The sequence below is a fragment of the Ascaphus truei genome, chromosome 17 (genome assembly GCF_040206685.1).
Source record: "Ascaphus truei isolate aAscTru1 chromosome 17, aAscTru1.hap1, whole genome shotgun sequence".
Classification (NCBI taxonomy): Eukaryota; Metazoa; Chordata; class Amphibia; order Anura; family Ascaphidae; genus Ascaphus; species Ascaphus truei.
Genome location: NC_134499.1, coordinates 22,389,153 through 22,400,389, shown reverse-complemented (window position 1 = coordinate 22,400,389; position 11,237 = coordinate 22,389,153). Strand labels below are relative to the sequence as shown.

General features: G+C 39.6%; 1 protein-coding gene across 1 annotated transcript in view; it reads left to right on the top strand.

Annotated features, from left to right (window-relative positions):
- The first annotated feature begins 1,485 nt into the window (after positions 1-1,485).
- The window catches only part of LRIG1 (leucine rich repeats and immunoglobulin like domains 1), a 103,537-nt gene continuing 93,785 nt past the window's right edge, over positions 1,486-11,237 (top strand). Inside the window, exon 1 of the mRNA XM_075574270.1 lies at positions 1,486-2,175. Coding sequence (XP_075430385.1) covers positions 1,976-2,175 — 200 coding nt within the window. The 5' untranslated portion in view covers positions 1,486-1,975. The remainder of the gene's footprint in view (positions 2,176-11,237) is intronic.

The window sequence follows — 11,237 nt, the reverse complement described above, 5'->3', positions numbered from 1 at the left end:
GACTCAAAGCGGGTCACAATTCCTCTATAGTGAGCGGTACGCAGCACATAGGAATGTTATAGGTGCAATTGCAGGAAGGCTCCCTAACCCAACTGAAGTCCCTCACTTTGCATGATCTGTTTTGGCTGTAGGCAGCTGGAGAGTATACCGTGGCTTTAAAGTACAAGTATCTCAATAACATATTTTAGATTGTGAAATAAAGCGAAGGCACTCTTCTTCTTAACAGCTATTTATGATACTTTTAATAGTGGCTCAAAAGTCTAACTCCCATAGAGAAGAACGAACACATAATATACCCTGCTTTTATTAGAGGCAGATTAGGGCCTTTTTCCTAACTGAGGAAATCATTGTACAGTGACCCTAAAGTGAATGCAGATTATTTTACGCGCTTCCTCAAATAATACAATAATTTGTGACGTACCGAGCACCGGGTAATTACACGGTACCCAGCGCTTTTTCAGCTACCCGGACATTGCCCGTACCCAGCAGCAGGGGGCTGGGCCCAGCACCGGGTAGGAATCGGCGCCGGGTAATGTCACTGTAAATGAAAATACTTCATCACTTACCTGCAGTCGGCGACGGAAGGTGAAGAAGACTGGTGAGGAAGACCACTTCAACATCTGGGAGCAGCAGCAGAGGTCCTGGTGGCGGTGGCAGCAACAGAAGTCTGTCTTCAGCCGGCGGGAGCAGCAGGAATGCAGCACACAGCTGATACCAGTGTGAACCGGGGGAACCATGTGACCGGAGCAGGAGCGTTCCTATTGGACAGCCGGCTCCTCCCCTTACTTCCTGGTAAAACATTTAATAAATAAAAAAGAAATAAATAATATTCCCTGTAATTAATTTTTCCCAGAGTGTTGTTGTATGTACAGATGTAGCAACAGTTATTGCACTCGATGGCATGTTGAAGTGGGATGTTCTGCATTATCTCTGCCATCGAATCCTAGGAAAATCTGTGATATTCTGCGTTACCATGCAATATTCTGCATTAAGAGCTGCTGCATATATCTGTATGTAATTGCCTGTAATTGTATTGTATGTCTATATTTATTTAGTGCCATTAATGTATTTAGCGCTTCACAGTAGTAATATGCGACAATCATATAAATAACAAATAATATAAATAACAGGTCATGGGAATAAGTGCTTCAGACATAAAAGTAACATTTAGGAAGAGGAGTCCCTGCTCCGAGGAGCTTACAGTCTAATTGGTAGATTGTAATAGTTGTGGTAATATGTAATAGTTCTGTCTTAATATCTCTGCAGTACAGTTCTGCATTCACAGTTGGTTTTATATAACATAAGAGACCTGATATACACATGTCTTGCCACCTACTACCCATGTGGGCAGCTGAATGGAAAGTTAGAGCCCTGTTAAAACTCTGTGGGGCTGGTGGAAACCTTACTGCCAAATCAGCACAGGGGACACAACGCCCAATGAGAAGCTGTTTAGGAGAAGCAGTTACAGGGCGGTGCTCAGAGTCTCTCCGCTTCCCCTGGCTGGAGACTGAGCTGTCCTGCTGCCTGCAAGGGATATATCCCGAGCTCTCTCCCCCTGCTGCCTGCCATCTGGGTGTAACAAAAGGGACAAGCTCTCGGGTGAGGAGGAGAATCAGTCTGTGTGAGTGTGAGCTCTGCGGGCTAGTGCTGGTTTTCTTGGTGTACTTGTGACATTGCAGCTTTAGAAGCAGCAGAGCTGTCTGCACCCTGGGACCTGCTGTATGAAGAGGTCTTCTGCTCAGATGCCTACAACCCTACGGATTGCATCCCCATGCTAGCACAAGAACGGGCTCTCTGATCCTTAACTGATGACAAATCCAACAGCCCCCTTGAGAACTTCTTGAACCCAACGATTATGGAGAGATCAATGATATCTGCTCCTTAGATCATCAGATAGCAAAAAAACAGCAATCCATACTTTAATCAGCAGCTCTGATTAATTTGTTCCCCCAGTTGGCACTGTCCGGATTATACAATGCGACCCTTGTCAGGAAGGAGTGTGTTACTGCTGGATTTCCTCAATCTGCTCTGGGTTTTTCACGTGTTGATCGGATCCTGTTCAACTTCACATGTCTCATGTCCCTCCAACTGCACTTGCACTAAAGATATGGTGGACGCTAGTCATTTAGGATGGACTGTGCTCCCAACCGACCTCCCATCATGGATAACTCATCTGTAAGTTCCGCTCATCTCTGCCATCCACTTTACTGTATGAAATGCAACAATACACAGTATGTGATGACAGCTTCACTGCAATCAAAGGTTTAACTCAGGGTTGTATATGTCTTTAGACAAAATACACTTTGTATCTATTGAAAACAAGATAATATTGAAGATAACCTCATGTATCTGTTATATATACAGTGTATATATATATATATATATATATATATATATATATATATATATATATATATATATATATATATATATATATATAAATATTTGTGTGTGTGTATACACACCCTATGGTCAGTAAGCACACTTGAGCAAATTAAGCAATGACATGTATCAGCGAGTGCACATGTCATAGGTTGATAAAAGAGATATACTTCACTCAAAAACCCATGGTACTGGAGAAGACACAGAACATCCAGGTAAGTGGCCAAAAATCGAATATTTGCACAAAAATATAAATTCCACCCTGATAAAGTTTCCCAAGTAGAGCCGAAATGTTGAAATTTCTATTTTTGTGCAAATATACTATTTTTGTCCACTTAACTGGATGTGTTGTCTTCACTGTGTGTGTTTATAAGCCAGTGCAGAAATTGTCTGTTTCATGAATCTGTGATTTTGTATGTTAACCCCCTCCCACCCCTTTGCCCCCCCCCTAATTTGGAGAAAGCGCTATATAAATAGTTATTATTTTTTATTATTATTACTATATACATTGCTTGTGTTTAACAATATTAATATTAACACAATGCCAGGTGTGGAGTGTTTGGTGTCCTGCCAGCAATCCTAAATGCAGTTGCAAAATATCAGTATAATTTATTCCATATTGGTAGGTTAAATGTTACATTGCACATCATGGGAAACACATTATGAAAATTAGGGGATATTAAATTGGTGCTAATACTAGTTTAGGGATGCACAAAAAAAAGTGGGGGTTTGTAACTACTTTGTTTATATGTTATAGATGCATGTAAGTTGGTGTCTTATTTAAATAGTTATCTGATACTGCTTGACTGTGCATTAGTCAATAACTTATTATTACATAAAAGTGGTACACATGGATTTTTTTACTACATGTGCTGCCAGGCTACTACTAATAATCTTAAAACAATGCAGAAAGTTAGAATATATATATCTATATCTATAGATATAGATTCTCAGGGATGAAGAGCACCAGACCTAATAAATAACCTGTGAGTGGAACAACTTGTAGTTCATGTAATTTATTTCTATATTTTGGTATGGCAAAAACATAGTTTTGTTTGATAAAATGCTCTTTCCCCCTTTTGATCCTGATCACATGAATTGTAAAACCAGCCACAAGTGGTATATTGATTTAATCTACACTGTACGGTGGAGGGTTTTTGTCACTTTTTCTCTTTTACCCACCATAACTTTTGTAATGTCTGGTTGAAACCATCAAGTACTTTTTCTGATCTGGATGACAGTTATTTCTTTAAGAATTGCTTTCTAATTCAGCCATCCCTGCAACTTTGGCCTGAAAAGAGCATTATTTTCTAAACCCGTAACTATTGCAATATGATCTCACATTGTGCTTTTTTTACTCAACACTTTCTATGCCAGCGAGGCTAGCAACGAAATGCCACCAACATCTCTAAACAGATCACGAATGATTGAACAAACAAGATGTAGTAGAACAAATTCAGAAATCAACATACGTTGTCTTTAGGAAACATACTGTACTTTGGTTTTAGAATAATGTAGATGCTTTGATGTAGCCACTCTTAGGGTGGAATGTTATTTATAGTTCTAGTTCTGCATGGAACATAGAGATAAGAGAAAGTAATACTGGGATTACTTCATTTTCAGGATAAAAAAAAACTGAGGGATGTCCCCAAGGTCCAACCAAGGCACTGGCTGAGAGTGAAATACTTTCACACCTTTAACCAGTGCACTCACTGCAAACCTACAGCATGTGTTGCCAAATATAGTGTAGCTACAGTAGCACTAAGGTCTTATGGGGGTGTGGGTAGGGGCCAATAACAGATTGCAATGCAATTCTGGCACATCCAAGTAGTGAAGTGGTTTTATCAGACATGGTTTTGCTCTGATATTGACAAAGGCATTTTGTACGTAACTTTATACACTGATTTTAAGAAAAGTATTTCCCCTTTATTTTACTCTGCATTTTGGGAAATCGCATAATGAACCAATAGGAGAACTGTGACGTTTTTTAAAAATAGAATGTATCAAATACTTCGTCCAGTAAAATCCTTTTCTCCCCCACAAAAACTTTGATGCTTGCATTGAATAAATTCCCAGGGCCTGGGCACACAATCCCAGTGTATTTATCCATATCAAATTCACCATGGGTCTTAGAGTTTTAACAAGTGACTATAAAAATTGTACTTACCTGTTACATTGTGGGAATAAAAAAAAAGTTGAATCAAAAATATCGTTTTTCACTGACTTTTCACATAAAAACACTTAAAAAAAGTTTTAAGATGAAGCACAATTTCGTAGTTTATGGTGTGAGATTATTATTATTATTATTATCTTTTATGTGTATGGCGCCAGTATATTCCACATCACAGTACAATGTGGGAGGACAATAACATTGTGTGACAAGAGTACATATATGTTGAGAGAAATAGACAATAGGAAAGAGGTCCCTTACCTACGGAGCTTAGTTGTGTCCAGTTATTTTAAAAGCAAAATGAATGATATAGGGGACACTGGCCACTTTTGCTATATAGCTACAGGAAGCAAAATTGGGTCAAGCCACCTGAGCTGTATTGATTGGTAAAGAATTGCTGGTGTTGCTTCTGCGCAGGCACACACTTGTCTGGTTAGTTTATCCAATGGTTAAGAAAGGTGTGCACTTCAGTGCTTTGGGCCAAAGTATGTATAACAGATCTACACCACTTTGGGATATAGAAAGGGATAACCAGGTACTATACTAAATAACCAGTTAATGGGAAGACCTATAACTTCAGTTTTCAGGGCTAATTCTTAGTGCTGTAATATTTCTGTTGTGTCCATCAAACCAATCTCATGATTCTGTTAAGTACAAGATTTATCTCACGTGTACTAGGTTTAAATGTTAGCACAGATCCCTAATAGTATTTGTCCATTTTGTGGTGCTGAAATTGGAGCTATAGATGTAATCATTTAAAAAAAGTCTTCCCAATATTTGACTTCCTGGCATACCATTGTTTTTTTATGTTAGGTAGATGAAAACAAATAAAAACTGTTGTGCAAAGTGATTGGATTATTGAATGTCATAACAGAACCTATTAACTAGTGTAAAACATCTAACCACTGGACCAAGACGTTTACATAGTTACCGTATTTTGGCACAAGAATTACTGGAAGGTCACATTCCCTCAACTTCCATATACCATCCGAAACTTGTGTTTGAAAATGTTAACATCAGAAACGTTAGATTTTGTTTTCAGTAATCCCATTTAGTTTAAGTTACATACAGTAGCAGATATCAGTAATAGGCAAATGTGCAAAGTTCTAAAAGTTGTTGAACATAAATGATATGACTGAGGCACAACATCTTTTTATTGTGTCACTTCTGTCATCTCAGGCTTGTCCCTAAAGTTATATCTAATAATTCTAATCGCATTATTTTGTATTAAATCTGTTGTATGTTTTACATTTGCTGTTGAGTACTGTAACTCAGGGGTGCTCAACTCCAGTCCTCAAGCCCCTCCAACAGGTCAGATTTTCAGGATATCGCAGCGTCAGCACATGTGGCTCAGTCGGAGACTGAGCCTTTGATTGAGCCACCTGTGCTGAAGCAGGGAATGATTGAGCCACCTGTGCTGAAGCTGGGATATCCTGAAAACCTGATCTGTTGGGGTGGGGGGGGGGGGGGACGACGACAGGGACATCAGGACTGGAATTCAGTACTCCTTAAGTAACTAAACATTTTTGTTTAGCACTCAATATATAATACTTATATGTCCTTAATCTGTTTCTGGAAAGACGTTTCATGGAGCGTATATCTGTAATTTTTTATCTGCTTTCAAATATTCGTATATAGAATTTCAGTTATTAATTATACAGAACTCTGCTCCTCTAATGTTCTTCATTGGGGTTTCGACATGGACAGCTCACATGTAAAGATCTAATACAGAGCATTGCATCACAGCAAATAAATAGATCACCTATTTCTCTTTTTGTAGAATAAAAACCAAATTTGTCTACATAACATTCGTGTCATTTACATCACAAAAAAAAAAGCACCCTTGTAAATATTTTGTTAATACTGGTTACTAATTTATGGCAAGTAGATTATATTTTTTTTTTAAAAACATAATACTTTGAAAACCAAAGTATCAAAAATAGTTTGATAGAATGTGCCCAAAATAATATGCTTTTAGAAACTGTCAGAATATCTTATTTCAACAAATTGGGTTTAACTATTCTACAACTCCCCCTTTCACAATGTGCAGTTTTGGTGATGTGATCTTTTAGGAAGTCTTTTAATACGCTCTAAATTGATTCTTACCTTTCTTTTTTTTACTATGTTGCTTGAGGATAGCTCATAGTTCATGACTTTTTGATGTCAAAAATGGCAGTCATTTTCTCTTCTAGAAGTAATACACAGATTACTTACTGTATAGGGGAACTAATATCAGCCCTGGATATTTTGAGTACTTGCTATACTGTACATTACACATGGTTTTCTCTTCATTGTTTTGGGGGGAGGAAAAGCTGTCTAGTAACTTTTCAACTTGTACTGTTTTTTGAAAAAAAAATTAAGTATTGCATATTTACATAGTAGATGAAATTGAAAAAAGAAATACTATATTTGTATTTACAGTATTAAACTGCTTGGAACAAGGTTACTTCAATCTCCCCAATTGAACATATTCTAGACCCTTTAACAATATAAGGGACGCAAAAGTAAACCTTCTATTTAAAATCACAGGCAACACATTTTGACACCTGGTAATTGTGACATCGCAAAAAGTATCTTGACTTGGTTTTGGCAAAGAGAGTGACATTATCACTTTCAAGACACTAACGGATTTAGCAGAGAAATACAGAGCAAAATGAAACAAAAAATTGTATTTTAGAAAGTGAAATTTTCTGATGGCTGCAGTTTTTCTTATGGTTTTGTATACGACAGTAAGGGATCATTTCAGGGCATAACACTACAAGCCAACTTTAACGAAACAGTTGTACAGCTAAAGCACTGAATGTAATAACTCACGGCAGTAACACAATCTAAAAATGTTTGCAATACAATTGTATTTCCAGATTCCACGGTTGCTTAAATTGTGTGTGGGGGCACTACAGTATATATGTGACACATACTGTCCACTTAGAAGTGCAGCATACGTGCGCAGTAAATACCAATGTAAGCACATTTCTGTACCATGGGATGTGTGATTTTACTAAAACAGTATTGGACAGGGCAGTGCTGTTATTTTGGGGTCACTGCTTGAGATTTGCTGTCTTCCTGGAAGCAAAAGGGTAAAAATATCCAATTCAAAATCTAGCTTTTTGCCCTTCATTTTAGTTAGTAGAGCCAAACCCCAGTCTAAAACTTTATTTTTCCTTTCCTGCACCTCCAAAGTGTGCAGTACATTGCGTTAAATATGTATCTTACATTTTACATCAAATTAGCCAATGATAACTGTTTTCCTTCAGCCAGTTTCCAAAAAACCTGACCGATGTTTTGTTTTTTGGTTCATTTATTTTAAAGGAAGTTTTAATATAAATGAACCAAAGAATAACTACGTTCCCAGTGATTTTTTTTGTCTTTAGTTTAATTAGCGGGCTTAGTGGGTTTTTAAAATGTGTACATCCCCATTTACCACAATCCACATGCTTCCCATTTACTTCCTTGTTACTCAGAGACCAATGCTAACCCGGAGTTCATTCATTCCGCTAACAGAAAGCTAACTTTTTTGCTTTTCATTGCCTGAACCTAGAAAGCCTGTTTTGTGTGTGCATCGGTCTGTCCCACAATGGATTTGCATACAAAGTAATTCCACAATTCTAAAGAAAGTTCAGTTTCTTTAGGATGCAGTAAATCATTTGTTAATTCCTGGATAGGTCTCTAAAATCCTGCTTAACACTCTTCATGCAAGATTACATGTTAATCCTTCACAGGTAGTCTCGGAGGTTTTTTTCCTCCAGTTATATCAATGCTGTGCCTTTTCAGCACAAACACTATTTCTCTATATTTAGAGATGTGCGATTGTTTTCACATTTTTTGAAAATGTAGTGTTTTTCGCAAAGTTTTCCCTAGCTTTCACATTGCTACAAATTGTGCTACTTGCACAAGAATGTGGTGCCGAGTAACCGAGTACTTCGGTATTAGGTGGTATGTTTTTATTTCATTTGAACTAACAATTGATATTATAAGACGAGCTTTCGAAAGTTCTCCTCTCTTCCAATTGCTTGACCTGAGGAAGAGAGGAGAACTCTCGAAAGCTCGCCTTACACAATCAACTGTTAGTCCCAATAAAAAGGTGTCCCCTAATACTAAAGTACTCATTTACTCTGCATTATCGCAACTAGACTAACACAGGTATTTCTGCTTAATACCAGAATGTAGCAACTTTTTAGCCAAATTGACCTTTTAAAGCATGGCAATTTTTTGGGCAAACTCTTCAAATGGTTGTGATAAAGGACAACTTTCACCGGGCTCACAAACTTCCGCCAAAAATGGAGACATCTCTACGTAATAACTTTTTGGAACTCTATTAGAAAGGCCTGAAGGAGCAGCTCAGTGAGTAAAGATGCTGACTGATGGCAATGCCACTGAGTTTGAAGCAGAGGAACCTGGCTCAATTTACTGTATCTCCCTGTGCCTCAGGCACCAAAAACATAGATTGTAAGCTCATCTGGGCAGGGACTGTGTCTGTAACATTCCTACATGCTGCGTACCGCGCGCTATACTGTAATTGTGACGCGCTTTGAGCCCCATTGGGAGAAAAGCGCTATATGAAATGGTTATTATTAAACTGAATGAATATTAATCATTGGCATTATAGCGACTTGCAGGTAATGGTTAAGACTGTTGTAGCTGGACATTGCATTTCTTTGAAGTATTTGCTGTGTTCCTGCTTTTGACCATCTTTGTGGCCCATAATTGAATCATTTCGGACCTTTCCTCCTGGTGTGACTGCAATTTGAAACGCCAAGTCCCTTTTCAAAGAGCTGGAACTGAATGGCCTGTGTTAATATTCAGTTGTGTTTACAATGGGTGCTGCTTGAAAAGAGAGAATGAATGACTGGAGGTAAAAATGTGGGGGTAGGGTGGTCATTTTATAAAAGGAAAGGTCTTTCTTGAATGTGAGAACAAAAAGCTCTAAGGAGTTCATGTAAAAGTAGTGAGGTTAAGAGTGATGCAACTTGTGTGCTGATTTACAGCTTAACCACTATATGACAATGGTGTGAAGAAAGCAGATTTGGGGCTCTGTTGAAGACCTGCAGATACACTCATTTTGACAGATGGCCGTCACGGAAAGGTCTGATCACGCCGGAGAGCCAAACTGTTGGTACCCAAAATACGGGGTAACCCGTATACTGAGTCTATCCAGACACCGCCTGCTGGGCACGTGCCTCGGTCCTACTGACCGTGAGGTATCTCGCTCGGGCTTAAACAAAAAGGTGCGCAACAACATCCACTAATATCCCTAGCCTCACTTTGCCAGGATGGTAGCCTCACTCCACAGAACCATTAGAGGGACCACTACAAGAGCCACACTCCTATACCTGGGTTTCCCCCCCTCCCCCCCAATCCTGGGAACACTGACCCAGACTACACCCTGGGAATCCTAGCCTGACTTTGTTAGGACGGTAGCTACCACCCAGAACGACTAGGTGCCCCACCCTAAGAGCCACACTCCTATGCCTGGGACCCAGATTACACAACCTTACACTGATACCCTTATGGGTTCTGGGGACAAGGGGACCTCCGTGAATGCAGAGGGTCCCCAGGATTCCCAGAACACGCAAAACAATTCCGCAATCCCTGCACCCAGATCACAATGATCCCAACCTCTATTACCTTGGTGGTCTCAGGGGGCGCTGGCATTTCTACTTAACCTAGAGAATTCCAGAGCTCCCAGCGAACACCCAGCATGTTACTGAATCACAAGGCACATACAGTAACAACCCCAGCCTGAACTCACTAGGGGGCAGCGTCTGAGCGAATATCACAATATACAGTCACGACAATAGAGCGATTGAACAAGGGTTTAATCTAGTGGGTACAATACACAAAATGGAACATATAGTCCGCATCAGTAAATTAAAGGGGAGGGTGTTATAAATAACAGAGCTTTACTTGGAAACTTACAAGGGGTCAGTGTCACCTGGGAGAGCAGGAATAAAGTCTTTGGGATGGTGCAGGGCTGTGAGGTAACTGCAGGTCGCCCCGCTCTAGGGTCAATCATTCGTCAGGGGGTGTGGCTTGTAGCGAGCCAATCGGCAGGAGAGGGGGCGGAGCTTGTAACAGGCCAGTCAGAAGCTCCAGATTCACAAACAAGAACTTTCTCCCCGGCACAAAAACTCAGCCCCTGGCAAGGGAGGTGGGGGTAAGGGGAGGAGATAAGGGAGGTGCTGGGGTCTGGGCAGCCCCCTCCGTCACACTCATGGACTCCCCATCCTTGTAATAATGACTAGTAAATGAATGTACAAAAGGAGACATATGAATAAAATCATTGTATAGTTCTCTTGATGTGTAAAGTTATGATAACACTGGTCGGGTTTATCAAGTGAGCCACACTTCTTAATTGCCATAGTAGTAACAAAGGAGGGAGAGGGAGTAAATATGATACCTTTTATTGGACCAACCAGTAGTTGATCTGTTACAAGCTTTCCAACCTCTCAGGGTCCTTCCTTGGGTGTGGCAGAAATGCAGACACACAATATTATATACAGTGTTTGTAAGAGGGATATCTGGCTGCAATACCCGATGAAGGACCCTGAGAGGTTCCAAAGCTTGTAACAGATCAACTACTTGTTTGTCCAATAAAAGGTATCATACCCTCTCCCTCCTTTGTTACTACATGGAAGAAAGGACCAACACGACTACCCACCCTGCTTTGCTAGCCATAGTAGGATTT